Below are 25,637 nucleotides of genomic sequence, written 5' to 3'. Positions count from 1 at the left end.
GTCTGAAAGTGTGCATGTGTGTCTGTATGTATCCACATGTGTCTTTGAGTCTGTACTTGCAGTGTGTTTTTCCAGATTATATGTCACCTTGGCTTTATCTAAGCCCTTGGAAGTTTCTAGATGTTTCTGCAGGCAGAAGTCTCTGTATTTCTTATGTGTAGATCTATCTGATTCCATGTCTGTCCTGTGCCCAGGTTGGTCTCTGTATGCCCCCCACTGATTTGTGTGTCTTGATAGTGGTGGTTGTGGGTAGGGCTGCCTGCCTGCATCTTTTGGCTATTCTTGCCCTTTCTTCCTGCTCTGGAGCCTTCTTGCAATCCCAGCACTCTGTCCTTCAAACACATGCATCACCCACATCCCCTCCCAAGTATCCACATGCTTGCCCACTTCTCTTGACCATCCGCAGTTTGTCTATATATGAAAAACAAAAAAACCACCATATCCGGTTTGGCTCAAGTAAAAAACACCTCCTTTAGAAAGTTTTCTTCCCTCCCCCTCCAAACGTGATTTCTTCTCTAACTCAGCCAACTTTCCCTGAAAATGTGCTGTGTGACTCTGGACACAGACATACTTGGGATCCAAACCCAACTCATCTATTAGCTATGTATCCTCAAGCTAGTTAGTTTACTGCTTTGTGCCTCAGTTTCCTCACCTGTAAAATGGAACGAAGTTGTTAGGAAGATGCCACACAGGAAAATATCAACACAAAGCCTGGCCTAAGTAGGTGTTCAACAAGTAGTTGAATTCCCATACCTTATATCCTCTGCTTAAAAATTAACGGCTTGAGTTCCAGAGAATTCTGAATATTCTTCAATTCCCCACTTTCTTCTCTAGGCATTCTACACAGGCAGAAGGTAAACTTGGCCAGACAGAACAAAAGGAAGATTCCAATTCACAGAACTGACAAGTATTGTATAAGACAGTTTCCTGGCCCTGCTCAGGTCCAAGAGGTGGGACAGGGAAACTCCTAGGCTGCTGCCCAAGAACCAGAGCATGTCATTCAGGGCAAAAGGTAGAATGTCCCTCAAGGACCACTTCATCCAAATATTGCAATATGGTGGCCTACAAGTTGATTTTGACTCAGAAGTTTCATTTGGCCTGATCACTGTTTTTAAAATTAGATTTCACATGGAAATGTGGCTTTCTGGATTCTCTTGAAATATTGGAAGATCTAACAATACAGGGCCCTGTTCCTCCAAGGAACAACTAGATGGAGGGAGGCCTGTATTCTGCAGGTTATCCCAGACCCACCATTTTCACACTGAAAGTTCCTCATTTTACACAGGGTTCACCTTTATGGAAAGGTCCTTCACTTTCCAGAAGGGGTCTTACTTTAAAAAAAAAATTCTTCCATTTTACAGACAAGCCTTCCGCTTTATCAGAGTCCTTCATTAACAGTCATGTCATCCATTTGACAAAAGGGTCTCTATGGAACTCTCACCTCCTCATTCTGTAGGATGTCCTTTTACTTGGAGGAAGGCTCGTCCATTTTATAGAAACTTCTTCCCTTTACAGAAGAGGTCTTTAAAAAAACAATCAGAGCCCTCCATTTTATGGAAAACTTCTCTGTTTTGCAGGTAACACTCTAGGAAGCTCTTTACTTGGCAGAATGGCTCCCACTTTCCAAAAGTGTCTTCAGTCTGGGGAAAATGACCCAGACTGAAGAGTCCTTACATTCAGCAGACTAGTGGACCTCTCACAGGGTTCCTGTAAACCACACATTTCACACTTGATAGAGCTTCATGTTTGGACTTTCAGAAAACATCTACCAGGGCAAGCAGAGCCTGGGTGCAGCCTGGCCTTGAAGTTGGACAGGGGCAGCAGGGCTGGAGCTCATGCTCAAGGTGCAAGGGGAAGAGGTGGGGCAGCTAGGCCTTTGGTCCCTGCTTTTTTTCTCAAGCTGAGGGCCTCTCCTCCTCCCCCTAGCTGGCTTTCCAAAAGGCACTTTCTTTTTTGCTGTTCTTTCTTCCCTGCTCCCTCTGTTCCCTTTTTCCACCCCACCCTAACCCCAGGAATTCCAGCTGTCCCTGGGGCCTACCTCAGCCAGGAAAGGCAAAGATTTGGGAGCAGTTGGAAGACGTTTGCATCATCTGTGGGAAGGCCTGAATGCTAGGACCATCTTCTGCCTACCCAAGCATCTCACCAGTTCCTCAAAAGGAGCAACACACAAGTTCCCTCCATTTTTAAAATGGGAAAATTGGGGTCCAGGGCTATAAAGTTGTTTGCCCCAAATCACCAGGGAGTTAGTGGCCAAGGTCCAGTCTGGAACTGTAATGGCTTTCTTGAGATGAAGCCAAGACTACAGCTGGGAGAAGAGAGAGGGGATGCTGCTGGCCAGAGAGGGGGAAAAGCTAGCAGCTGAAATTCCCAGGAAGAGGTGAGGGAGAAGCAGGGTCAGGTTCCAGCAGGAATAGGCCAAAGAAGGAATCCTTGTCCTCAAACTCAACTAGAAGTTGGACCTGCTCCGCTCAAGGCACCTGCCAAGCAGGGGCATGCAGCAACCAGAAACACTTTTTGGAATGATTTTGCTATTTTCAACAACAGTAAGTTGTCATGGGAATATTTGAAACCCAGCTACCCTTCTGGATACACATTTTATACTTTTGTGTGATTTATATTTTGAATTGTATTTGAATGGGGGAGATGGGGCACCATTCTCTTTTTACTGCTCAGCTGCCTGTGGTAGGACTCCCGCCCTGATCTGCAGCGCTATGGAGGTGAGTGTGGGCTTGACTCCATGGCAGCTCTGGCTAGGTTTGCTTGGGTTCCTCAGTGTATCAGTAGCTTTATGCCTGCAGGTTTGTTTATCTGTGTGTCAAGTTTTGTGTTTTTGTGGCTGTGTGATTCTTGTTGGTTTTCAAGTTTAACCCACATAGCATATGTGTGTGTTGGGGAACCTGTGCTCTTCCCTTCATAGGCTCCCCCAGACTGCTGTTATTATCCTATTTTCTAGACAAGGAGATTGAGGCTAAGGTAGATGGGGACCTAGGGCCACTTATTTAGTGAATGGTGATGTTGAGATTTAAACTATGGTCTGCATGACTCCTAAGCCAGCCCTTCCTAGTATGATGGTTTTTAAATTATTGACAGTCCTCCACACACACATACTGGAGATCAAACCCAGGGCTTCACACATGCTAGGCAAGTGCTCCAACAGTGAATTATACCTCCAGCCCCAACTCTGTCTTTTAATAAATAAGACAAGATTCAAGGTTATCCCTGAAATAATGTCACTGTCACAAGCATTCAGGTGCCCACTACAGGGGGAATTGAGTAGAGCACCCAGCCTGCACAAGGCTTAGATGGATGACAGTCTGGAGGGCCTTGGTTGCCAGGTGTGCCTCATAGGCCTGGGTCTGGCTCATTCATTCAGAAGCCACCCTTGGCTAAGGTTACCAGAATTAGCCCTGGAGAGGTACATTTAAATTTGAATTTCAGATATACAACAAGTAACTTTTTAATACAGGTTAGGCATCTCCAATCTGAAATCTATAGCTTTTTACTTGGTGGTGATACTAGGGTTTGAACTCAGGGATTTGTGCTTGCTAGGAAGGTGCTCTACCACTTGAGCCACCCTTCCACAGCCTGCCAATCTGAAATCTAAAATGCTCTGAAATTCAGATTTGGAGTTGCACATTAGGGATGGTAAAATCTTTGCAAATATTCCAAAATCTAGAAAACTCTAAAATCTGAAACAGTTCTTGTTCAAAGCATTTCAGAAAAGGAATACTCAACCTGTGTAGCATAATAACTTTTTTGTTGCTGTTTGTTGAAACAGGGTATTGCAGGGTCTGGTCCAGTGGCTCACACCTGTAATCCCAACTACTTAGGAGGTAGAGACAGAAAGGATCACAATTTGAAGACAGTGGGGGTGTGGGGGGAATTATTGAGACCCCATCTCAACAAACAAGCAGGGCATGATGGTACATGCTGGTAATACGAATTATGCAGGAGGCATAGGTAGGGAGATCAGTCTGTAACTAACCTGGGCAAAAAGTGGGAGACCCTATCTGAAAAAATAACTAAAGCAAAAAAGGGCTGCGGATGTGTGTCAAATGGTACTGTCTAAGCAACTATGAAGTCCTGAGTTCAAACCCCAGTACCACCACAGGAAGGAAGGAAGGAGGGAGGAAGGGAGAGAAGAACGAAGGATCGATCGCAGCAAGGATTGCAGCCCAGGCTGGCCTGAAATTCTGAATCCTGCCTCTGTCTCCTGAGTGCTGGGATTATAGATGTATACCATCACACCCAGCTGCATAACTTTTTAATATAAGTATGCATGAAATATGCTTGTACTAAAAAATTATTCATTGTTTATCTGAAACTCATATTTAACTGGGTGTCCTGTTTTTTTTTTAATTTGGCCACCCTTTTCCCAACCTCTCCCTAGCCTGAGCTTCCCCAGTCCTGACAAGCTGACCCCCTCCATTACTAAACCACCCCTTTGCTTTTCCTGAATGACAGTCTTCTGTCTAAGATTGGGAGCTCCCTGAGGGTAAGGATCAAGATTGCCCTTTCTCAGCCAGGTGCTGTAATCCTAGGTATTTGGGAGGCTGAGATGGGGAGGATCACGGTTTGAGGCCAGCTCAGGCAAATAGTGCTCAAGACCCCATCTCAAAATGACTAGAGAAAAATGGACTGGAGGTATGGCTCAAGCAGTAGCACCAGCTTTGCAAGCACAAAGTCCTAAATTCAAACTCCAGTCCCACCAAAAAAAAAAAAAGATTGCCCTTTCTCAGGTTGGGGATGTATCTCAGTGATAGCACTCTTGCCAAGCATGCAGAGCCCTGTGCTTGGTCCCCAATACTGAAAAAAAAAAGGATTGCCCTTCCATCCTGCTAAAGATCCTAGAGTGGGTAGAGGTGGAAAAGGGTGGCATGTACCCCACCTCCACCCCCACAGCAAAGCTGTGGTTGGTGTATGACTATATGTATAAGGGTCAGTGACTCTGGTAGACCCAGAGGTGGAGGGGACAGTAGTGGCGGAGGAGCTTGCAATGGGTGTGGAAATGGGTGGATGTGTGTGTGAGAAAATGTGGATTATCATTATCATAAGGTGGGGATGGGGTTGGGGATGGCATGGGGCAGTAGGAAGGGAGGTAGTGTCTAGAAAGGAGGGGGCTTACTCTGGGAGCTCCCCCAGGGCAGGAATAAGATTTTCTACCAGACTCTGAAATATTTGGGGCCCCACTTAAGCTGAGGCAAGCCAGAGAGTCCAGCAGGGTCGTGAGTGGCCATAGAGACCTAACAAAGAAGTTATTATTTTCCCATGAGCAATAGGGAATTATGGGAGATTCTTGTGCAGGTAAGTCACATGATCTGATCTCCACTATAAGAAAATGCAACCAACCACCAGGAGGGAGCAAGCCCTGGGATCAAGGGAGCCCCTGTGGGAAGACACAGGAAGAAACTGGGATGTGCAGGCCCACCTAGACCAAGAGAAGGAAGGAGAAGTACTGAAGTAGGAAATGATGGATGGTGGACCCTTTTCCCCTCAGTGGAACCTGGCTTGGTTCTTAGCCATACCTAGACTCCTGAACTGGCGCCCTATTGTTCATCTCCCTGTGGGCAGGGTTGAGGTGTTCCTTTCACTAGCCACACTGCAACTTGTGATTTTCTAAAGCACTGGGGTCCACCCTTGGCCCTCCTGGTTTCTCTCTTTTCCAGCTGTCCTTGGAGAGCAGGGTTAAGAAAAGAGTCTAGTCCAGGACCAGTCTACTTGAAAGTCAGCCATTGCCTTGCTGTGTGACCTTGGGCTAATCACTGCCTCTCTCTGCCTTCATTTCTACACTAGAAACTGGGCTAAGAATCCCTGTCCCCCTCATTTGGGATTTCAGGGCACCCCCTAATATGTGAATTTTATTCAGCCTCCTATTCTGTAGGGCTGCCTGCAAGGCAACAGAGAGAATGAAGAAGCAGGCCCATCTGTGGACTCCCAGGGGAGGGGGCAGAGGGGGGCCAAGACAGGGCTATGGAGGATGGTTTGATCAGCCCCAGCCTGACAACCAGAGGGAGAGAAGCCCCGCAGGAGCCCTACTGCCCTGCTACAACCCCAGTGGAGAAGGCTGGCCCAGGGACTCCCACCTGCTTCGAGGTGTTGGGCTCCATAGACCCAAGGAGGCAGACATGGATCCCTTGGGACCCTGGCACCTGTGTGTCTATCTGCACTGCAGGGTGCTTGGCTTTGCTCCCTGACTCTGGCCCTGTCAACTGTTCTCTGTGTCTCTTACTTTCTCTAACCATGTGTCTTTCCAACTGACTCTGCCTGTACCACCCTTCAGGTGATTCATCCCCCTCAACCCCACACCCAGGGGGAGGGCAGGCGGGACCGGCCAGGATGTGCTGAGCAGGGCAGCTAAGCACCCCAGCTGGGCTGCGAGGAGAGGAGCACCTCCTCTGTCTAGGCCGGGACCTGCCTGCTGGGGTGGGGAAGGAAGTGAGGACACTGCTCCAAAAGCCAGGTACCTGGTGGGGGAGGGCCGCTGGGCCCTGGCGTAGGGCCCATGCTCCCTCAGGGCTGGGAAGGGCCCCTGGTCTAAGTTCCTTGGGGCCTACTTGGCTGGGATATAGCCAGGCTGGGATCAGGGGCCTAGGGGAGGTGCTGGAACCCTGTGGATTGAGCTACTCCTTCCCTCCAAGACTGAGAGAACTAAAATCCCCTGTTACTCTTTCTGCCTGTGTGACCTTGTAAGGCAGCATGTGCACATCTCTGTGTGTCAGAGCTGTATGTTTTTTTCAGCAGAGATAGCATGTGACTATGCAAATCCCTGGGCTAAGACCCTGGGACACTATGGACATGTTTGTTTCATGACCATGACATAGTAAATTATGCTATGTGTCTGGGATTCTATGTCTGTTTCTGAAAATGTGGTGGCATGTGACTTTATGTTGTTTTGGTATTGGGTGAGGTTGTGTCTGGTATAAGAGACCATGTGGCTCTAGTGTTTGTGTATAACCATATTTGCAGGTGCAATTTGAGACACAGTATAAATGATACTATATATCTTTGTAACAAGGAATAGGATGGCATGTGGTTAGGTGATTGTGTGTGAGATGGAACTGCCATTGTGGAACTATTTGTCTTTGTGACTGTGTAAGACCATGTTTGCAGGTATGTGACACCATGACACTGTGATCATATGTGAGGTTGTAACTGCAGGTCCCTGTGACTGCATGACCAGGTTCTCAGGAGGGTGGTGTTTAGATGTTTGTATTTGTGTGTCCCTGTAGTTATGTGAAGCAGTATAAATAAAACCATGTGTTCATGTGACTCAGTGGGCCCACTTGTGGCTGGCCATTTATAAGACTGTGACACAGGGTAAGCAGCCTTTTGTGTCTGTGAGAGGCCATGTGGCTGTAGCACCATGTGCCAGTGGTAACACCAGGAGATCTTGATTACTGCTCACTTTTTGTGTGTGTGTGTGGCACTGGAGTTTGAACTCAGGGCCTCTCACTTGCTAGGTGGGTGCTCCAACCATTTGAACCACTTCACCAGTCCTTTTTTTGTGAGGGTTTCACAAACCATATTCCCAGGCTGGTTTGGAACCGCAGTCCTCCTGATCTCTGCCTCCTAAGTAGCTAGGATTACAGGAATGAGCCACCCGTGCTGGCTCTGCTCACTTTCTTGTCCTCACACCTGCTGGCCTGCAGGTCTTCCTTCACAGAGCTTTTCATGGCTCGCTTCTCCCACAGTATAGATATCCAGCCAGCTCCTCAGCTTGGCATCCAAGACCTCCCCACTCCTCCTTGGCCCCACATTACGTCTCTGTCACCTAAGACACCCCCCAGCCCCTTGCCTAGCCAGGACCCATGAGCCCCATACTCCTTCACTTGGAACTTGTCAACCCGTGGGCTCTTTCACTGCCTCCCAGACTGAATCTTCTCTCATATGTGTGACAATTATCTCCTCCAGGGCCCCAAACAGGTGGGTTTAGGTGACCTACAGTAAGGAAAGAGGGACAGTACAAAGAGGCTTCCTCTTTTTCTGAATTTGCTGCTTCGTGTTTTAAAGTTGTTTCTGTGCCCTGAAGTCTGGATTCTGGGAGAGGCGTGTGTGTGAGCTGTGGTGGGAATGTGAAAGTAGAGAAAGGTATAGACTGGTGAGAAGCTAGGGTTTTAAGAACCAAACTGTTTGCTCACACGATACAGTTTCAAAAACGATACAGTTTCGTGTGTGTGTGTGTTGTGTGCGCGCGCGCGCGCGCGTGTGTGTGTGTGTGTGTGTGTGTGTTGTGTGCGCGCGCGCATGTGCATAACCCAGAGCCCTGCGCATGCTAAAGCAGGTGTTCCGCTACTGAGCTAAAACCCTGGTACTCAGTTTCATCATTTTTAAGCACACTCAGCTGTACAAAATTATAAACAAGAAAGTTCAGATATTCTCAGGGCCTAAAAAAACAGGAAGAAGAATTTATGCCGAGCATACCCATTATGGCTGTATACACAAGAGTTGCAAACACGTATACAAACTTTAGAGTGCTTGCTCCTGCCCCCTCAACCTGGTTAAACTCCTTAGTAATGTCTGCTGACATACATGGAATCAATGTGCTAATCACAGAGAATTCCTATCTGATGATCTTGCCCTGAGCCCGGGCCTGATCTGAGGACTGGGGTAGGGACTTCCTGGCAAGGCAGTGTGGACAGAAAAGGGGCTCAGGGAAGTCCAACACTCCAGATGCCCACTAAGATGTGCAACTCCCTAGTCCCCATCAGGGTTAAGTCGTCGCTTCACATCTAGTTTCTCCCTTTCTGCAGTGCTACACCAGGGAAACCGGATCCTGGTTAAAAGTTTGTCCCTTGACCCTGGCCAGAGCCTTGAGCCTCATCCAGAAGGCCCCCAGCGGCTTCGCTCAGACCCAGGCCCCCCCACCGAAACTCCCAGCCAGCGTCCTTCGCCACTGAAGCGGGCACCAGGCCCAAAGCCACAGGGTAAGTGCTTCCAGAAAGAGCAGGGAAATGGCTCAGGGGAGGGGCCTGAGGAGGGGAGAAGTTAACTGGTAGCAGAGGAGAGGGCTCACTAGAAGCACCATGGTTTTGGGGGCTGTGCTACCTACCCAGCAGGCAGAGGGCTGTGCCCTGGGGCTAATGTGTGCATGCCAGGATCTCGCCTCAGACCTGCTCTGAGCCCACCTCAGGCAAAAACCAAAATAAAAACTGGGGTTTGTAAAGAGGGGTTTAGCCTAGCCACAATAGCCACCCCAAAATCCAGCTCACTGAGGTCTTTCCTCTCTTCCCCATCCAACTCTTCAGTTCCCCCAAAGCCCAGTTACCTGCAGATGCCCCGGATGCCCCCTCCACCTGAGCCTATCCCTCCTCCACCATCACGCCCACTGCCTGCAGATCCCCGAGTAGCCAAGGGTCTGGCCCCCAGGGTGGAGGCCAGCCCAAGTTCTGCAGCAGTGTCCTCACTGATTGAGAAGTTTGAACGGTGAGTCTGGTCCTTGTGGGACCATGTGAGTGGAAGGGTGGACCTGGGACAGGAAGGGAAAGTTGTTGGAGAGGCCTCTCAGTCAAGCTCATACCCTGCCTCCATGTCTGCCACCCACCTCAGAGAGCCTGTGATTGTCGCCTCGGACAGGCCAGCCCCTGGCCCCTGCCCTGGTCCCCCAGAGCCAGCCATGTTGCCACAGCCACCCATGCAGCCACCAGTGTCCCAGCTCCCTGAGGGTGAGGCCTCCCGTTGCCTATTCCTGCTGGCTCCTGGGCCTCGGGATGGTGAGAAGGTGCCCAACCGAGACAGCGGCATTGACAGCATCAGTTCACCATCCAACAGCGAAGAGACCTGCTTTGTCAGTGATGACGGGCCACCCAGCCATGGCCTCTGCCCTGGGCCCCCTGCCCTGGCCAGTGTGCCTGTTGCTTTGGCAGAGCCCCACCGACCCGGCTCCCAGGAGGTTGACAGTGACCTGGAGGAGGAAGAGGAAGAGGATGAGGAGGAAGAGGAGAAGGACAGAGAAATCCCAGTCCCCCCGATGGAGAGACAGGAGTCTGTGGAGGTACTGACCCATGTTCACCAAGACACAGGGCCGTGTGGAGAAACCAAGAGTCTGACTTTGGTGATTGATTCTTCTGCCATCAATGGTATTTCTCAAAACAGATCATTGTTTCCATTTAAGATGTTTAGCTTTCCTGGTCTCCTGGTAGTAAATACCAATAGCAAAACTCTGCTCCTCCCCCAGAATATCATGACCACCAAATGACCATGCACTATTCTAAATGTCCACTTGGAAGGTGGTTCTTCTCTCATCAGAGAACCACTGAGGTGGACCTCAGGTTTTTCCTCTTGAAGATGGGCATCCTGATAGGGGATCTTTAAAGTCCTGTCCCAACTAGAAAATCCCAAGACTGAGTAGCTGTGTGGCATTGGGTAAGTCTCTTCACTCTCCGCTCCCCACTACAAGCCTTGGTTTCCTTATTTGTATAACAGAAAGTCTCTCACATCACAGAGAGATTTCTTGACAGCTAGAGGAGGGACACCAGAGCTAGACCCCAAGGAGCTTAAGGCTGTAGAGATGAAGGCTCTTGGCAGCAAGGTCCCCTTTCTGGGCCCTGGCAGCCTGCCATTTCTTCAGAAGGCATATTTGCACTTGAGTTAGCTTTCACCAGAATATCTGTTCTGCCAGGACCAAGCTCAGGTGTGGGAGCTAAGATCATGGACCACTTGGATGAAAGGTACTCAGTAAATGTGTGTCCCATGAATAGGAAACTGGGCCAACAGGCAATGAAATTTAGAGATTTTTATACTTCTATATTCGTCTTACACCCCAGGTACTCAGCAAGCCTTTTCTGGCAGTGAAATGAGTGGGTGAATAAATAACTAATAGTTATAGACTACTTAATTTGTAGTCTTCTCTGTTTTATTTATATGAAATAATTTAATTGTCTCCATTACAAATTGGCTTAGGTGCTATTATTGTTGATACTAATAGATAAGGAGTCTTAAATACAGAGCAGTTAAACAGTTAATGCAAACTAGTGAATAGTAGAGCTGGGGTTTGAATCCAGTAAGTCTGACTTCCCGGTTCCCATGCATAACCACTAGTCCATCCCAGTGAATAAAAAAAAGCAGATGAAGGGGTTAATGAGGGCTTGGTGAGAGAGTGTGTGTCATCAGAGTTGAAGAGTGGGCTTTATGATCGACTGATGAGTCAGGGGTGAAGCTGGGGGAGACCTTTATGGGTCAGAGCTATCTAGAGGTAGCCTTAGGCTTAGAGTATAATGTGACCTGTTCTTGAATTCTAGGGGAGCTGGGTGTGGAGGCACATGCCTGTAGTCTCAGTTACTGGAGAGTCTGAAGCAAGAGGATTACTTAAGTCCAGAAATTTCAGTCCAGCCTGGACAACATAGCAAAACCTTGTTTCTTTAAAAAAAAAAAAAAGAAGAAGAAGAAGAAGAAAAAGAAAAAGGAAAAAAGAATTCAAGGGGCTTTGGGTTAGGGTTAGGGTAAAGGATGGTGGATCAGGGGTCACCTCTTTTCTTTTCCAGCTGACTGTACAGCAGAAGGTATTCCACATTGCCAATGAGCTGCTGCAAACTGAGAAGGCCTACGTTTCCAGGCTTCATCTTCTGGATCAGGTGAATGGCCCCTCAGAGGTTCCAGGGTCCCAGGACCTAGTAGGAAGTTCCAAGGAGGAAGTGGTAGGGCCTGGGCCTAGCCCCACTATGGGGCCAGAATCTAGAGGTGGTAAGGCCCCTCTTTGACCCAGAATGCAACTTGTCCCTGAAGCTAACTCTAATTATGATCCTAACTCTGCGCAGGTTCACCAGCCCCCATTGTGACTCTTCCCAGATCCTAAATTTACCCCTCACTGTGAACCTCACTCTAACTCTGACCCTGTTCTTGACCCCAAATCCACTAGAATCCGCAAGGGAGAGATTTGTGTCTGCTCTGTTCATTTCTCCATCCCAGCCTCCAATACAGTGCCTGGCACACAGTAGGCGCTCAGAATATTTGTTAAATGAGTGGATCTAGTTCCAACTTTCTCTCTGACCCTGAATCTATTCCTCACCTTCACCCTGATCCTCACTTCTCATTGTTCCAACTGTTCCATATTCCAATGCCTAACTCCAGGTCCTAACCCCATATATAACCCTAACTACATTCCCTCTCTCCTTAGTCTCAACAATAATGCTGATCCCAAAGCTCCACAAAGCTGCCCACAAACATTGCCCTCACCAAAAAGCTCCTCCTCCCCCAGCCAAGCCCCAGGCCCAGCTGGGCTAAGCACGCCTGCCCTGCTCCACAGGTGTTTTGTGCCCGGCTGCTGGAAGAAGCTCGGAACCGCAGTTCCTTCCCCGCCGATGTTGTCCACGGTATCTTCTCTAACATCTGCTCCATCTATTGCTTCCACCAGCAGTTCCTGCTGCCTGAGCTGGAGAAGCGCATGGAGGAATGGTGAGGGGGACCCAGAACCAGGCTGCCTCCTCTCCTGTCCGCCTAGATGTGTACACAAGAGTTCATTCCTAGGCTGGGGTGTAGCTCAGTGGTAGACCACTTGCCTAGCATGTGCAAAGTCCTAGTTTCCATCTGGCCCCACAAAAAGTTCATTCCTGCCTGCCCTCTCCTCTTCTTGGCCTCCTCTTCTGTAAAAAGAAGCAGGCCAAGCTCTGACTTTTAGGCCCTCCCAATCAAATGTGGAACACAGACCAGGACTATAACAGACAAGAAGAACCCTTAAAAGTATAAGGTTAAGATAAACTGGCTGAGTTTGAATTCTGGCTCTGCTAACTTGCTAACTTTGAATAAGTTTCTTAAATTGCTATGTCTCAGTTTCCTAGTCTTCATTTTATTGATTTATATTTTTGTGGTGCTGGGGACTATACCTAGGGCCTTGCACATGCTCCCAAGTGCTCTGCCACTATGCTATACCTCAAACCCTCCTCATCTTTAAAACAGAAATAATAGTTCAGCATTGTGGTACACATCTGTAATCCCAGACTCAGGAAGCAGAAGCAGGAGGATCATGAGTTCCAGGCCAACATGGGTTACATAGCAAGACCCTGTCTTAAAATAAATAAAATAGAGCTAATAATAATAGCCTACCTTGTAGGGTTGTTTTAAGGATTAAATGAGGGGGCTGGTGGAGTGGCTCAAGCTGTCAGAGCGAGCTCCTGCCTAGCAAGTGCTAGGCAGTTTGTTCAAACCCCAGTGCCACCAAAAAAACCCCAAAAAGGCTTAAATGAGTAGAAACTGTGTAGAATGCTTAGAAAGTACCTGCTATATAGGTGTTCAATGATTGTGAACTGTTATTTTTATCAATGCTATGATAGAGGTGAGAATGGAAGCTGTGGGGATGCAGACAAGTGGACCAACAGCCTGGGGGTCAGAGAAGGATTCTGGGAGGAGGCGATGCCTGCGCTGAGTCCTGAGGGTGAAGAGCAGGGTTTATAGGCAGGCTCTTGCCTCCAGGTTGTCTTCTTCCAATCCAGCCTTTACAGTCTACACCACCTGCTTCGATGGCCTTTCCCAACAACATTCAGTGCATGCCAATCTCTGCTTAAAATTGTCTCCATGTTCCCCACACTCACAGGATAAAGTATGTTCCTCTTATGAGACTGTCTTCTCAGAGATCACAGAGGACGGGCATAAAGCCTGGTTCGATATCTCCCCCATCCTGCAGTCTGTGACGCTGGGTCTGATCTTCCTCCCACATCAGACTGTTACCAATGAGGAGAGTCACCAGGCCTGGTCACTTTGCCTCCCCTACCAGATAGTGAAGCTCTCAGGGCTAGACTTGGTGTGACAATTTTTGTGTTCCCAACACTACCCAGCACAAGGTTTGGCACAGAATCAATAATCAGTGTATGGGATGCTCAAGAGGTAGAGCACCTGCCTAGCAAGTGTGAGGCCCTGAGTTTGACCCCCAATATGGCCAAAAAAATAATAGCAATCAGTATCTGAAGTGGCCCTCACAGTAAGGTCAGGGTTGGGTATTCCAGGACAGAGCAGAGTTGGGGCAGGTGTTGTCGCACACTATTCTCTCAGGTCAAACCACACCTCTTAGCCTAACTGGCCTATAAAGCAAACAGCATTTCCAAAGAAGCAGACTGAATGAGAAGTGGGTTTCTAGGACTGAAATGATAGTGGGTTGCCTGGGGCTGGAGACCCATGTGGGAGGATCCTGGGGCTAAGGGTCAGCAGGCCCATGTCAGCCCCTGCTTCTATCCCAGGGACCGCTACCCACGCATTGGAGACATCCTGCAGAAGTTGGCCCCCTTCCTCAAGATGTATGGCGAGTATGTGAAAAACTTTGACCGGGCTGTGGAGCTGGTCAACACTTGGACAGAGCGCTCCACCCAGTTTAAAGTCATCATCCACGAGGTGCAGGTAAACATTAAAGCTGGATGGAGCAGACTGTGGGAGGAGAGGTCTGCAGGGACCTGGTGGCTGGGTCTGCAGACAGACCTGAGCTCCTCCTTTCTGCCTGTCACAGAAAGAGGAAGCCTGTGGCAACCTGACATTGCAGCACCACATGCTGGAGCCCGTGCAGCGCATCCCCCGCTATGAGCTGCTTCTCAAGGACTATCTGTTAAAGCTGCCTCATGGCTCCCCGGACAGCAAGGACGCCCAAAGTGAGTGTGTGTGCCCAGGCCCTGCCCCATTTCCCCCAACTAGCAGAGCTAGGCCAGACCTCTGAGGCAGGACCCTAAAACTTAATTCACAGGGTCAGCCTTCCATTGTCATGTGATTGAGATCCGAGAATAGGAGCACTAAACTGAAAAGCCTACATAGAGGCTCTGAGATGAGGGTGGACCTCTAGTTTGGGATCTCTGCCCAAGTACCTAGGAAGAACATTTAGAGGGAGACCCCTAGTCGGAACTTCTCGACCATAACCCTAGAGTTTGAAGGGATAGCCAGAATGATCCCCTAAAGGGAGCCACTCTTTTCCAAGGCTGACCCTCAGATTCATCCCTAAATGAGATTGTACCAAGTGCAAAATGAAACTGAGCCTGAATTCCCTGGGACTGAGCCACCAGGCTGAGAGCCAAGCCTGACCCTCTCATGCCAAGACCTTTTTATGGAGTCTCCATGGCTTATCTCCCCAGAAAGAACCCTGTGTCTGCCTCCTAATTTTCCATCCTCCAGAATTAAAGCTCCATTCTGTGTCCACTAGCCACTCCCCAAAGTGAAGCTCCCCAAAGAACCTTCAAGTCATCTGCATAGAGTCACACCCCAGGTAGAGTTCCCCAGAGTCTACCTGACTTTCTCTTCCTCAGACTCTTATTTCCAGTCATTCATCCACTAACTTAGCAGCTACTTATTGAGTACCTCGATATCCTGTGCATTGTTTTAGGCACTGTGGATATGGAGGTGCACAAAACAATACATCTCAGGGAGCATGTATTCTAGTTGGGGAGAAAGACAATAAACAAAAGTAATAAGTCCACAGGAGCGTAGTAGATGGGTGCTAAGTGCAATTCAGAGAACTAGAAGAGAATGATGTGACAGTGACTGGTTAGTGTAGTATACTTTAGATTGGGCAACTTCTCTGAGTAGAGGATATTTGAGCCAAACGCTGAATAAGAAGAAGGTACCATGCCAATGGGAAGTGCATGCTCCAGGCAGGGACAACAGCACGTAGCGTCCCCAAGGCAGGTGGGAGACTGGGGAAGGTGGGCGTGTGCGTATCTGTGGTCCACCAAGAAGGCCAGTGTGATTTGAGCTTGACAAGTGAGGGCAGAATGGTAGAAGTGAGGTTTGAGAGAGGAGCAAAACTTTGAAGGCCAAGATAAGGAGATGGATTGATTCTGAGTGTGGTAGGTGCCATGATCTAGATTACATAGGGAGCAAGAGAAGGAACCAAAAATCAGTTCAAAGGCATTTTCAATAATCCAAGAAAAGACATCTTGGATGAGGGTAGTAGCAGTGGAAATGGTGAAAAAGGGTTCAATTCAGGATATATTCTATTTGGAAGTGGCACTGACAGGCCTAGAATGGAGTAGATAGGGAGCTTGAGGGAGAAAGTCAAGAATGATTGTTCTTGCTGTGCATGGTGGCACATGTCTGTAATGCCAGCCCTCAGGAGGTTGAGGCAGGAGGATCACAAATTGGAGGCTCACCTGGGCAACATAGTGAGACCCTGCCTCAAAAAGAGAGAGAGCGAGAGAGACCACCAGTGGCTCATGCCTATAATCCTAGCTACTGAGGAGGCAGACATCAGGAGGATTGCGGTTTGAAACCAGCCTGGGAAAATAGTTTGAGAGACCCCCATTTTGAAAATACCCAGCACAAAAAAAAGGGTTGGCAGAGTGGCTCAAGTGGTAGAGCACCTGCTTAGCAAGTGTGAGGCCCTGAGTTCAAACCCTAGTACTGCCCCCCGCAAATAAAAAAGATTGATGGTTCTTGAGATGCTCTCAGGAGTTTGATTTTGGACATGTTCAAAGTGAGTTGCCAGTTGGGCAGTTAGATGAGTCTAAAATTTCAGGGAGAGAGATTTGGATGTCATGACATATGGATAGTATTCAAAGCCATGGGATTAACCAGAATCACCAAAAGGAGTGAGTGTAAATGGAAAAGAAAAGGGGCCAAAGACAAAGCTCAGAGAGGTGGAATCAGCAAAGGAGATTTAGAAGGAGCAGCTACAAAGGTAGGGGAAAAACAGAAAGTGTATCTGCCACAAGAAAGGGGAGCAGAAAGTTGTGTCCTGTGCTATGTCCACTGCCCAAACTGATATCCCTTCACTGCATTAAATGGGGGCTCTTTGCTACCAAGCCTGGACCTGATAGCTGAGTTCTCCAGTTGTCTGCACACTAAGTACCTCATTCCTCTCACAAATAAGAATCCTACTGAGATGCCAGGATGAGCTACTTAACCTAAACCTCTAGAAAGAGCCTTCCAGAGGCTCTCTGAGATGAGCCCCACAGATTGACATCTCCATCCTTAGATCCAGCCTGAAGTCCCAGTTATAGATACCTACACTGGTTTCTCAAACTAAAATCCCCAGGCTGGGCCTCAAGAATGCTCTCCCAATCTAATCCTGAGCTCTGAGAGTGGGTTCCCATCCCAGTCAGCACATTTGGCCTGAGGTCCCAGAGTGAGATTCCAGTCAAAGATCTTCCCAGTCTCATCTCCTTGGACACCATTCTTTAGACATGTATTAATAGGCTAAATACCATAACTTCATCCTCACCCCATTTACTAGCCTTTGGATTGAAATTTCTACCCTGAACCCAAAAGACTGACTTTCCAGGTCCATCCCCCACACTGAAAACTCACTGAGCCCTCAGACTGGGTTCCCAGATTTCTTGGTGTGAACCCCTGAGAGAACCCTGAAACTGGGCAGCCTAGACTGAGCTGCAGAGATTCCAGTTTATTCTCCCTAGCCCAAGTCCCCAGACTACTGTTTTCCAACAACCAGGTTGAGAGTCCCTCACTAAAGCCCTCTGACTAATGTCCTAGATTGTCCCCCAAATTAAGCCACCCGGACTAAGCACCAAGGCTGATTTTCCCAGTCTCATCTCCCAGACTGAAATCCACCCCCAGACCAAGGCCTCTGTTTTCTGTCTCCCCAACTTGGATTTGTGGATTGAGATTTCCAGGCTGAGTCCACAGACTGAAGTCTCCAGACTGGGCCCAAGAAGAGTGCCTCACTTGCTGTAGGACTCTCCACATTTTGTACCTGTCTGACCAAGGGCCCCAGAAGGAGCCTCCAGTCTCATTTCTCCATTGAGCCCCACAGAATCACATGTTCACATTGAGCTTCCAGAACTCAGTTCTGCAATTCTACTTCCAAACAGGACATTCCTAGTTGGAAATTCCCTAAGCTCCCTGAACTGAACCCCTAAAGTGAGCTGCCCGTGTAAGTTCCTTAGACTAGGCTCTAGATTGAGTCTCTTATCAACAGTGTGTCCTCCAACAAGCTGCTTAGCCGCTTAGACTGTTTCCTCACATGTAGAATGGGGATGATAATTGAGGCCTACCTTGCTCATAGGGTTGTTTTGAGGATAAATGAGGTAATCCAGGTAAAGCTTATAACACAGTGCCTGTCACATGGCAAAAGCTCAATAAATGTTTGATTGTTTTGATTACTAAATGCCCTGGCTAATGCCATCCATACTGAATCCCCCTACACTCACTCTCAGATTGAGCTTATTGAATTTAGTTTCCTTTTTTGTTCCAATCCAACTTCTGTCTGAATCCCCAGAACAAACCTCATAGCTTGAACTTGGCCAACTGAGCTCTACACATTGAGCCCAAAGCTGAAACCCCGAGAAAGAACTTTCCCTGTGTGATTTTCCAAGCTGTTCAGAGTGAGATTTTCTGAGCCCACTAAGCTCCCCAGCCCAGGATCCTAAGAAGAGCTCCCGATTTTCTACCCCTCAGACTAACATTCCCAGACTGAGCCCCACTGAATCATATCTCTGGTTCTGCAACTGACTCAACCACTTTTTTTTTTGGTGGAACCGGGGTTTGAACTCAGGGCTTTGCACTTGCAAGCAGACACACTACCCCTTGAGCTACACCTCCAATCCATTTTCCTCTGGTTATTTTGGAGATGGGGGTCTCATGAACTATTTGCCCAGGCTGGCCTTGAACTAAGATTCTCCCGATCTCGGCCTCCCAAGTTGATAGGATTACAGGTGTGAGCCACTGGTGCCTGGCTGACTTGTCCACTTTCTAGCTCCCAGACTGAACTCCAGAACCTGGACCCTAGGCTCAGCTCCCCAAACCAGGTTAGCTGGAACTGTTGACCTCAGCTGACTATACTAAGCCCTAGACTGAACTCCAAGATTCCCAGACTGCCAAGACAAGACCAGGCCCCACTAAAGCTTTCAAATTGAGTCCCTACACCAAACTCTGTAGCCTAAACCCCCAGGTAAAATCCTAGACTGACATCCCCACACTGAACTCCTATAGAGAGCCTACACACACTGGACTCCTGGAAATGGCAGTCTGTATCCCACATGGTACATCTCCAGACAGAGTTCCCCATAGCAAGCAAAGTCCCTAAGACTGCACTCAGCAGCCTACACAGACCTGAGCATATGTGTCCACAGCTTGCCAGAGTTTTCTTCCTATCCCTTAACTGGGCTCCTTCTACCTCTACCACTCATCCTGCCCCCTACCCTGGGGTGGGAAAGATGCAGAATGTGTAGGAGAAAAAGCAGCTGGGAGGTCAGCCCCAGCACTGACACCAACTGCCACCTCCCAGACAGACAACCTTTCTCTCAGAGTCCTGGTTTTGCCATTGGACAAATGGGGTAGTCATGCCTATCTTATAGAGGTGTGAGTATTGAAGGAGCTCATTTATACAAAGCCTCTGAATAACTACAGATGCTGGGTCTCACTACCCAAGAGAGGGTAGTGGGACCTTGTCCTTGTCCTGGGGAGCTCCTAGTCTACTGAAGGATGTAGATGCGTGATAGCACACAGTGTGACTGGCAGGACAGAAGGGAACAAAGGGGAATATGCCCAGACAGGGTTCTAATGCAGCTTAGGGACTCAAGACAGGCTTACTGGAGGTGGTGAGCTGAATCTGGAAGACTGAGTGGTAAGTTGGCCTAATGGAGTAATACAGGACATATTTAGGGAAGTGCACGTGGAAGAAGCCAGAGCAGTCAGCAGAAACCAGTCACCAAGGATTTTGAATGCCAGGGTAAAGGCTGGGTCTTTGCTGTGCAGGACCATTGACTGATTTGAACAGAGGGGTGAGAAAACTCCTTCTGATAGCCAGGGTGGAAGAAGGGTTGGAGATAGGAGCCCAGCACCTGAAAGGCATATGGAGGCCTGAGCTGGACAGGAGCCACAGATCTGTCTGAACACCAAAACTTGGTCACAGAGACATGGACTATTAGGAAAATAAGACAGTTTGCAATCCATATCGACCTTCAGAAGTGCCTGTGCCCCTCCAGTGCAGGAATATGTTCTGAGTGGGGAAATCCAACACATAGAGTGGGGACCAGTGATGCTGTGGCCAAGCTGTAACCAGGGGCAGGATTGATTTAGCAGTTCAGTGTGGGGACTCATTTCGTTTTTTTCTTTCTGATGAAAAATGGGCTGTGTAGGTAGTATGGAGATTGCAGAAAAGATGACAGAAGTAGTGGGGGGGAAACACCTGTGACCTAAGCCCCAGAGAATAAGCATTTTGGCATATAGTTCTGGTATTTTTTTAGACATATATATTTGCAAAAATGAGATCATTCTGTATGTTCAAGTTTGTATCCTTTTCTTAAAATACCCTGAGCATTTCCCAGATTATTATAAACACTACATAAGTATCATTTATAAAGACTGTTTGATATTCCATTACATGAGTGCACCATAATTTATTTAACTGAACCCCTACAGTTGGACATTTTCGTTTGTCACTGTTGTAAACACCACTGCAATAGAAGTGTATTTGTGCATAGAACATATAGAACATGTGCCTATAATTACAATTGTCAAAACAAAGAGTAGGATCTTCTATCTATCTATCTATCATCTATCTATCTATATCTTGCAGCACTGAGGATTGAACCCAGAGCCTCATGCATGTCAGGAAAGTGCTCTACCACTGGGCCATATCTACAGACCCTCTGTTTCTTTATATCATGGGTTTTTTTTTTCTGATTATAAAAGTAATACAAGCCAGGTGCTAGATTACATGCCTGTAATCCTAGCTACTTCGGAGGCTAAGTCAAGAGGATCAAGGTTCAAGGCCAGTCCGGGCAAAACAGCTTGTGAGACCCTTTCTCAATAGAAAAAGTTGGGCGTGGTGGTGTGCACCTGTCATCTCAATGAGGACAGGAAGCTTAAAATAGGAGGACCATGGTCCAGGCTGACCTGGGCAAAAAAGCATGATCCTGTCTCCAAATAACCAGAGCAAAAGGGGCTGGAGGTGTGCCTCAAGCAGTAGTGTGTGTGCCAATCACATGTAAAGTCCTGAGTTCAAACCTCAATACTGCCCCCTCCCCAAATAATATATGTTCTTTGCTTAAAATATAGAAGGAAGCTGGACATAATGGCACCAGCTACTCAGGAGACTGAGACAGAAGGATCACTTGAGCCCAGGAGTTTGAAATCAGCTGGGTAACACAGCAAGATTCTATCCCCAAAAATATGGAATATAAGAAAACAATAAAAACCATCCATTATTGTTGTTATCCTTAATAGTTATACTGATTTTCCCAAGCTTACAATTTATTGGCTGCCAGCTACCCCAGGTGCCGTGATTCTGCTCCTGTGGCATTAATTGAGGAAGTTTCTGACTTCAAATGATGTTGCTGTGACCATCTTTGAGGCTGATACTTTCTGGGATGTGGTTAGACCAGGAGAGGGTGTCCATGGGGGAAAGGAGCTCCTAAGATGCTCCTCTCTGCTAGTTTCCCATCTGATCTCACTTCTCCATGCCTGTAGAGTCCCTGGAGCTGATAGCCACAGCAGCAGAGCACTCTAATGCCGCCATCCGCAAAATGGTGAGTATTCCTTCTAGCCCCTGCCAGTCCTTGGCCACCCACTTCTGGTATCTCTGTCTTGTGACTTGAGGATATCCAAGGGGAAGTTGACACCCAAACCCCTGCCTTTTGCTCACTGTCTCCTTCCAGGAGCGAATGCACAAGCTGCTGAAGGTTTACGAGCTGCTGGGGGGTGAGGAGGACATTGTCAGCCCCACCAAAGAGCTCATAAAAGAAGGTCACATCCTTAAGCTCTCAGCAAAGAATGGGACCACTCAAGACCGATACCTCATACTGGTAAGTGCCAAGTGTGGGGCTGCGGGCGGGCCTGCCCTTCCCCATACACAGATTGACCTGGAACTCACTCAGGGCTATTCCTCCCGTCAGCTGTCCTTGCCTCTTGCCACTTGCTGTATTCTCACTAACTAAGCTAGGAATGTTTTGCCTCTTCTTTACATATGATGTAAGACTTAGAGAAAAGTGACTTGCCCAAGATCACCCGTTAGGAAGTGACTCATAGGCTCTTTTCTTAACCCCCCCATGCCCAATTTTTCTTGGCTCTCTTTCCTCCATGTTTTCCCTTTAGTTCTTGTCAATAAAGTTTCAGGAGTTACATAAAGATGGGGAACCTGGCCATCCCCAGTAGGTTCCCTACACATACTATCCCAACTCTATTTTCTTCTAGTTCAACGACCGCCTCCTTTACTGCGTGCCCAGGCTACGGCTGCTTGGCCAGAAGTTTAGCGTGCGGGCACGCATTGATGTAGATGGCATGGAGGTGAGCATCAGGAGATGGGAAATGGGAACCTGAAGTGGGGCATTATTGTCAGGAGGAAGAAAGACGTACTGGCTTTGACCCCAAGTCTGCATGTGCATGTGTACAGAGGGCTAGGGCCCTGTGAAGCTCAGTGGGCCTCACCACAATCCTTTGTCCCTCCATGCAGCTAAAGGAGAGCTCCAACCTCAATCTGCCTCGGACGTTCCTGGTGTCAGGAAAGCAGCGCTCCCTGGAGCTCCAGGCCAGGTACCTGCCCTTGCCTATATCTTTCCTCCAGCCCCCTCTTTCCTTCAGATATGCTGACTGAGACATTCCAGGCCCAGAGATTGCTCCAAAGAAAGGGTGGGCACCTTTACCCAAAGATGCAGGCTTGCTCTTCAGCGATAGGGGTGATCCCTGAGGGCTAGCCACCATTCGGACTCAGGGTGAGTAATTCATGTGTGGGGAAGGGAAACCTGGCACCCCTGTCAGGGGAGTCTTTTGGAGAATGAATAAGCTCTCCCTGGTTAAAACAAGAGTTTCTTCTGCTGGGTTTTATTAGAGGCAAGGAAAGAGTGGGATACGAATCCTATCATGAATGACATCCCAAATAGTTTACTGTAGATTCAGAGATTTAAAAGAAATAACCAAACGTAATATATGAGCTTAGTTTGGGACAAACAACCCTAAAAAACATTTATTTGCTGGACAACAGGGAAAATTTGAATGTGAGATGAGCATTACCTATCAGGGAATTCTTGTTGCCTTTGTGAGGTATGATCATGGTACAGTGGTTGTATAGGCCATTCGCCTTGTGCTTCAGCAATACATGCTAAGGATTTAGTATCATGATGTCTAATTTACTTTAAAATGATTTTTCACCCCCCAAAATATATTGGGGGGGTGAAAAATACACACACATACAAACACATACATATAGCTACATGCACATATATAGGAATATGGCAAAATATCTTAAAATTCCATCTACAAAATGATTATATAGATATTTGTTGTACTTATGCCATCCTGTCTACTTTTCTGTATGCTTGCAATTTTTCGTAATATTTTTTAAATAGCATGGGTGAATTGCCCAGCTATCTAACAGAGGGGCATTTATATCAACCCTTTATTTGGAGATTTACTGTTGTGCCAGGTATTATTTTAATTTTATATTAAAATATATTTAAATTTAAGCTGGTGGCTCAAGCCTGTAATCCTAGCTACTCAGGAGGCAGAGATCAGGAGGATCATGGTTTGAAGTCAGCCTCAGGCAAATAGTTCCCAAGATTGTCTCGAAAAAGCCCATCACAAAAAAAGGGCTGAAGGTGTGGCTTAAGTGGTAAGGGCACTTGGCTAGCAAGCATGAGGACCTGAGTTCAAACCCCCGTGCCACCAAAAAATATCTAAGTTTAAAATGATTAGTTGAAATCCTCACAACAATCCTTGAAGTAGCTGCTGTTGCCATCAATCCATTTTACAGATGAAGAAAAGGGGGAAGAAAAGAGTTATGCACCTTGCCCAAGATCCCACAGCTAGAAAGGAGCAGAGATGCAATGGGAGTTCAGGCCATCTGGATCTGGCACTGGGCTCCTAACCACTGTCTATGCAGCCTTCTGAGGGCCCAGGTGAAAGAATATCAAGGTCCTGATCAGGGCTGGACCATGGATGTACATCAACAGATGAACTGCTTCTGACAAGCTTTGTGGAAGTGAGAGATGACTGGCAAGGAGATGAGTGTGGGCTAGAGGGTTTCTTCCTGGAGGACAGAGCAACCTAGGAGTTGGCCTTGAAGTTCTCTGAGAGACTGAGAGAACCTCCGCAAGGCCTGCAGTCGGGGGAAAAGCAAGAGCCAAACAGACACAGGCAGCCGCACATCCGGGGAAATGACTAGCCACGTGACAGGGACAAGTTATCTGTAGAGAGGGAGGGGGCTGCTGAGTGCTGGGCCCAGAAGGGGCCTGCCAAACAGTGTAGGGTTTCCTCCTAGTGGCAGCAGGGAGGCATGGAGAATTTGCTTTGCAATCTCTTTTACTGCCCTTAAATTTTTTTTAATGAAAAATTTCAAATATCTAGCAAAGTGGTACAACAAGCCCCCGTATGCCCACAATTTAGACAACTGGTCCTCAATCTTTGCAATCCTTGGAATCAGCTGGGAACCTTTAAAAAATACTGATGTCTGAGCCCCAGCCCCAAAGATTCTGATTTATTTGGTCTGAGTGTAGCCTCAACATGGGGAACTTTAAAAGCTCCCCAGGAAATTTTAATGTGTGCTCCAGGGCTTAGAACCACTGATTTAGGAGTCAGTAACTAAACCTGGCACCAGTGGTTCACACCTGTAATCCTAGTTACTTGGGAGGCTGAGATCAGAAGGATCTCGGTTCAAGGGCAGTCCAGGCAAATAGTTCACAAGACCCCATCTCCAAAATAAGCAGAGTAAAATGGACTGAAGATTTGGCTCAAGCGGCAGAGCATCTGCTTTGCAAGTGTGAAGACCTGAGTTCAAACCCCAGTCCAACCAAAAAAAGAAAAAGCTGGGGCTGGGGTGTAGCTCAGTGGTAGAGCACTTGCCAAGCATGTTCATTCCCTGGTTCCATCCTCAGGATCAGAGAAAAAAAGAGACTATTGACATTTTACCAGATATGTCTTTTTGTTAGTTGGTTGATGGTTTTGGATTTTTGTCATCTTTTTTTCTTTTCTTGGCAGTACTGGGGTTTGAACTCAGGGCCTCACACTTGCTAGGCAGGCACTCTACCACTTGAGCCACTCCACCAGCTGGTTTTGGATTTTTAAAAACACTTTTATTAGCATAAATTAGTTTTTTTGTTGGGTTCTTCCCAGGCTAGCCTTGAACTCCTGGGCTCAAGTGATTCTCCTGCTTCAGCTTTCCAAGTAGCTCACGCTGAGCCATTTTAAAGTAAATTACAAATATTATGACACTTGACTCCTATATACTTCATACTTCAGCATGAATGACCAAAAATACTACTGTGGTTCTTTTTTTTTTTTTTTTCGTGAGATTGGCTTTTGAACTCAGGGCTTTGCACTTGCAAAGTGCTCTACTGCTTGAGCCAAACCTTCAGTCCATTTTGCTCTGGTTATTTTGGAGATGGAAGCTCGCAAGCTATTTGCCTGGGCTGCCTTGGAACTGTGATCCTCCCAATCTCAGCCTCCTAAGTAGCTAGGATTTACAGGCATGAGCCACCTGTGCCCGCCATTGCTATTGTGGTTCTTAAAAATCAAAATAACACTTGTTCACTGCAAAGAAATTATAATATAAAAACATAGATAAATAAGAAATAATTTTTGGCAGTACTGGGGTTTGAACATGGGGCCTTATGCTTGCTAGGCAGGAGCTCTACCATTTGAATCACACCTCCAGCCTTGCTAAGAAATAATTTTTAAAAGAATACAATCAAAATAAAGTAAAATCCCCCTAGAGCCCTATCACACAGAAATAACTTGGGCTAATGTGTTGTCATAACACCTTTAGGGCCTTTTCTTTACAC

General features: G+C 47.5%; 1 protein-coding gene across 2 annotated transcripts in view; it reads left to right on the top strand.

Annotated features, from left to right (window-relative positions):
• Nucleotides 1-25,637, top strand: part of Fgd1 (FYVE, RhoGEF and PH domain containing 1) — a 40,685-nt gene that overhangs the window by 8,833 nt on the left and 6,215 nt on the right. Inside the window, exons 2-12 of one of the 2 annotated variants that reach the window (XM_074064327.1) lie at nucleotides 8,751-8,924; nucleotides 9,246-9,423; nucleotides 9,547-9,991; nucleotides 11,481-11,570; nucleotides 12,242-12,390; nucleotides 14,166-14,322; nucleotides 14,429-14,567; nucleotides 21,334-21,392; nucleotides 21,522-21,668; nucleotides 22,057-22,149; nucleotides 22,316-22,395. In XM_074064327.1, the coding sequence (XP_073920428.1) occupies nucleotides 8,751-8,924; nucleotides 9,246-9,423; nucleotides 9,547-9,991; nucleotides 11,481-11,570; nucleotides 12,242-12,390; nucleotides 14,166-14,322; nucleotides 14,429-14,567; nucleotides 21,334-21,392; nucleotides 21,522-21,668; nucleotides 22,057-22,149; nucleotides 22,316-22,395 (1,711 nt within the window). The remainder of the gene's footprint in view (nucleotides 1-8,750; nucleotides 8,925-9,245; nucleotides 9,424-9,546; nucleotides 9,992-11,480; nucleotides 11,571-12,241; nucleotides 12,391-14,165; nucleotides 14,323-14,428; nucleotides 14,568-21,333; nucleotides 21,393-21,521; nucleotides 21,669-22,056; nucleotides 22,150-22,315; nucleotides 22,396-25,637) is intronic. The other variant, XM_074064328.1, reaches the window with a different exon arrangement.

The sequence above is a fragment of the Castor canadensis genome, chromosome X (assembly GCF_047511655.1).
Source record: "Castor canadensis chromosome X, mCasCan1.hap1v2, whole genome shotgun sequence".
Lineage (NCBI taxonomy): Eukaryota > Metazoa > Chordata > Mammalia > Rodentia > Castoridae > Castor > Castor canadensis.
The sequence above is the reverse complement of the archived record's forward strand: the minus strand, read 5'-3'. Positions and strand labels throughout refer to the sequence as shown.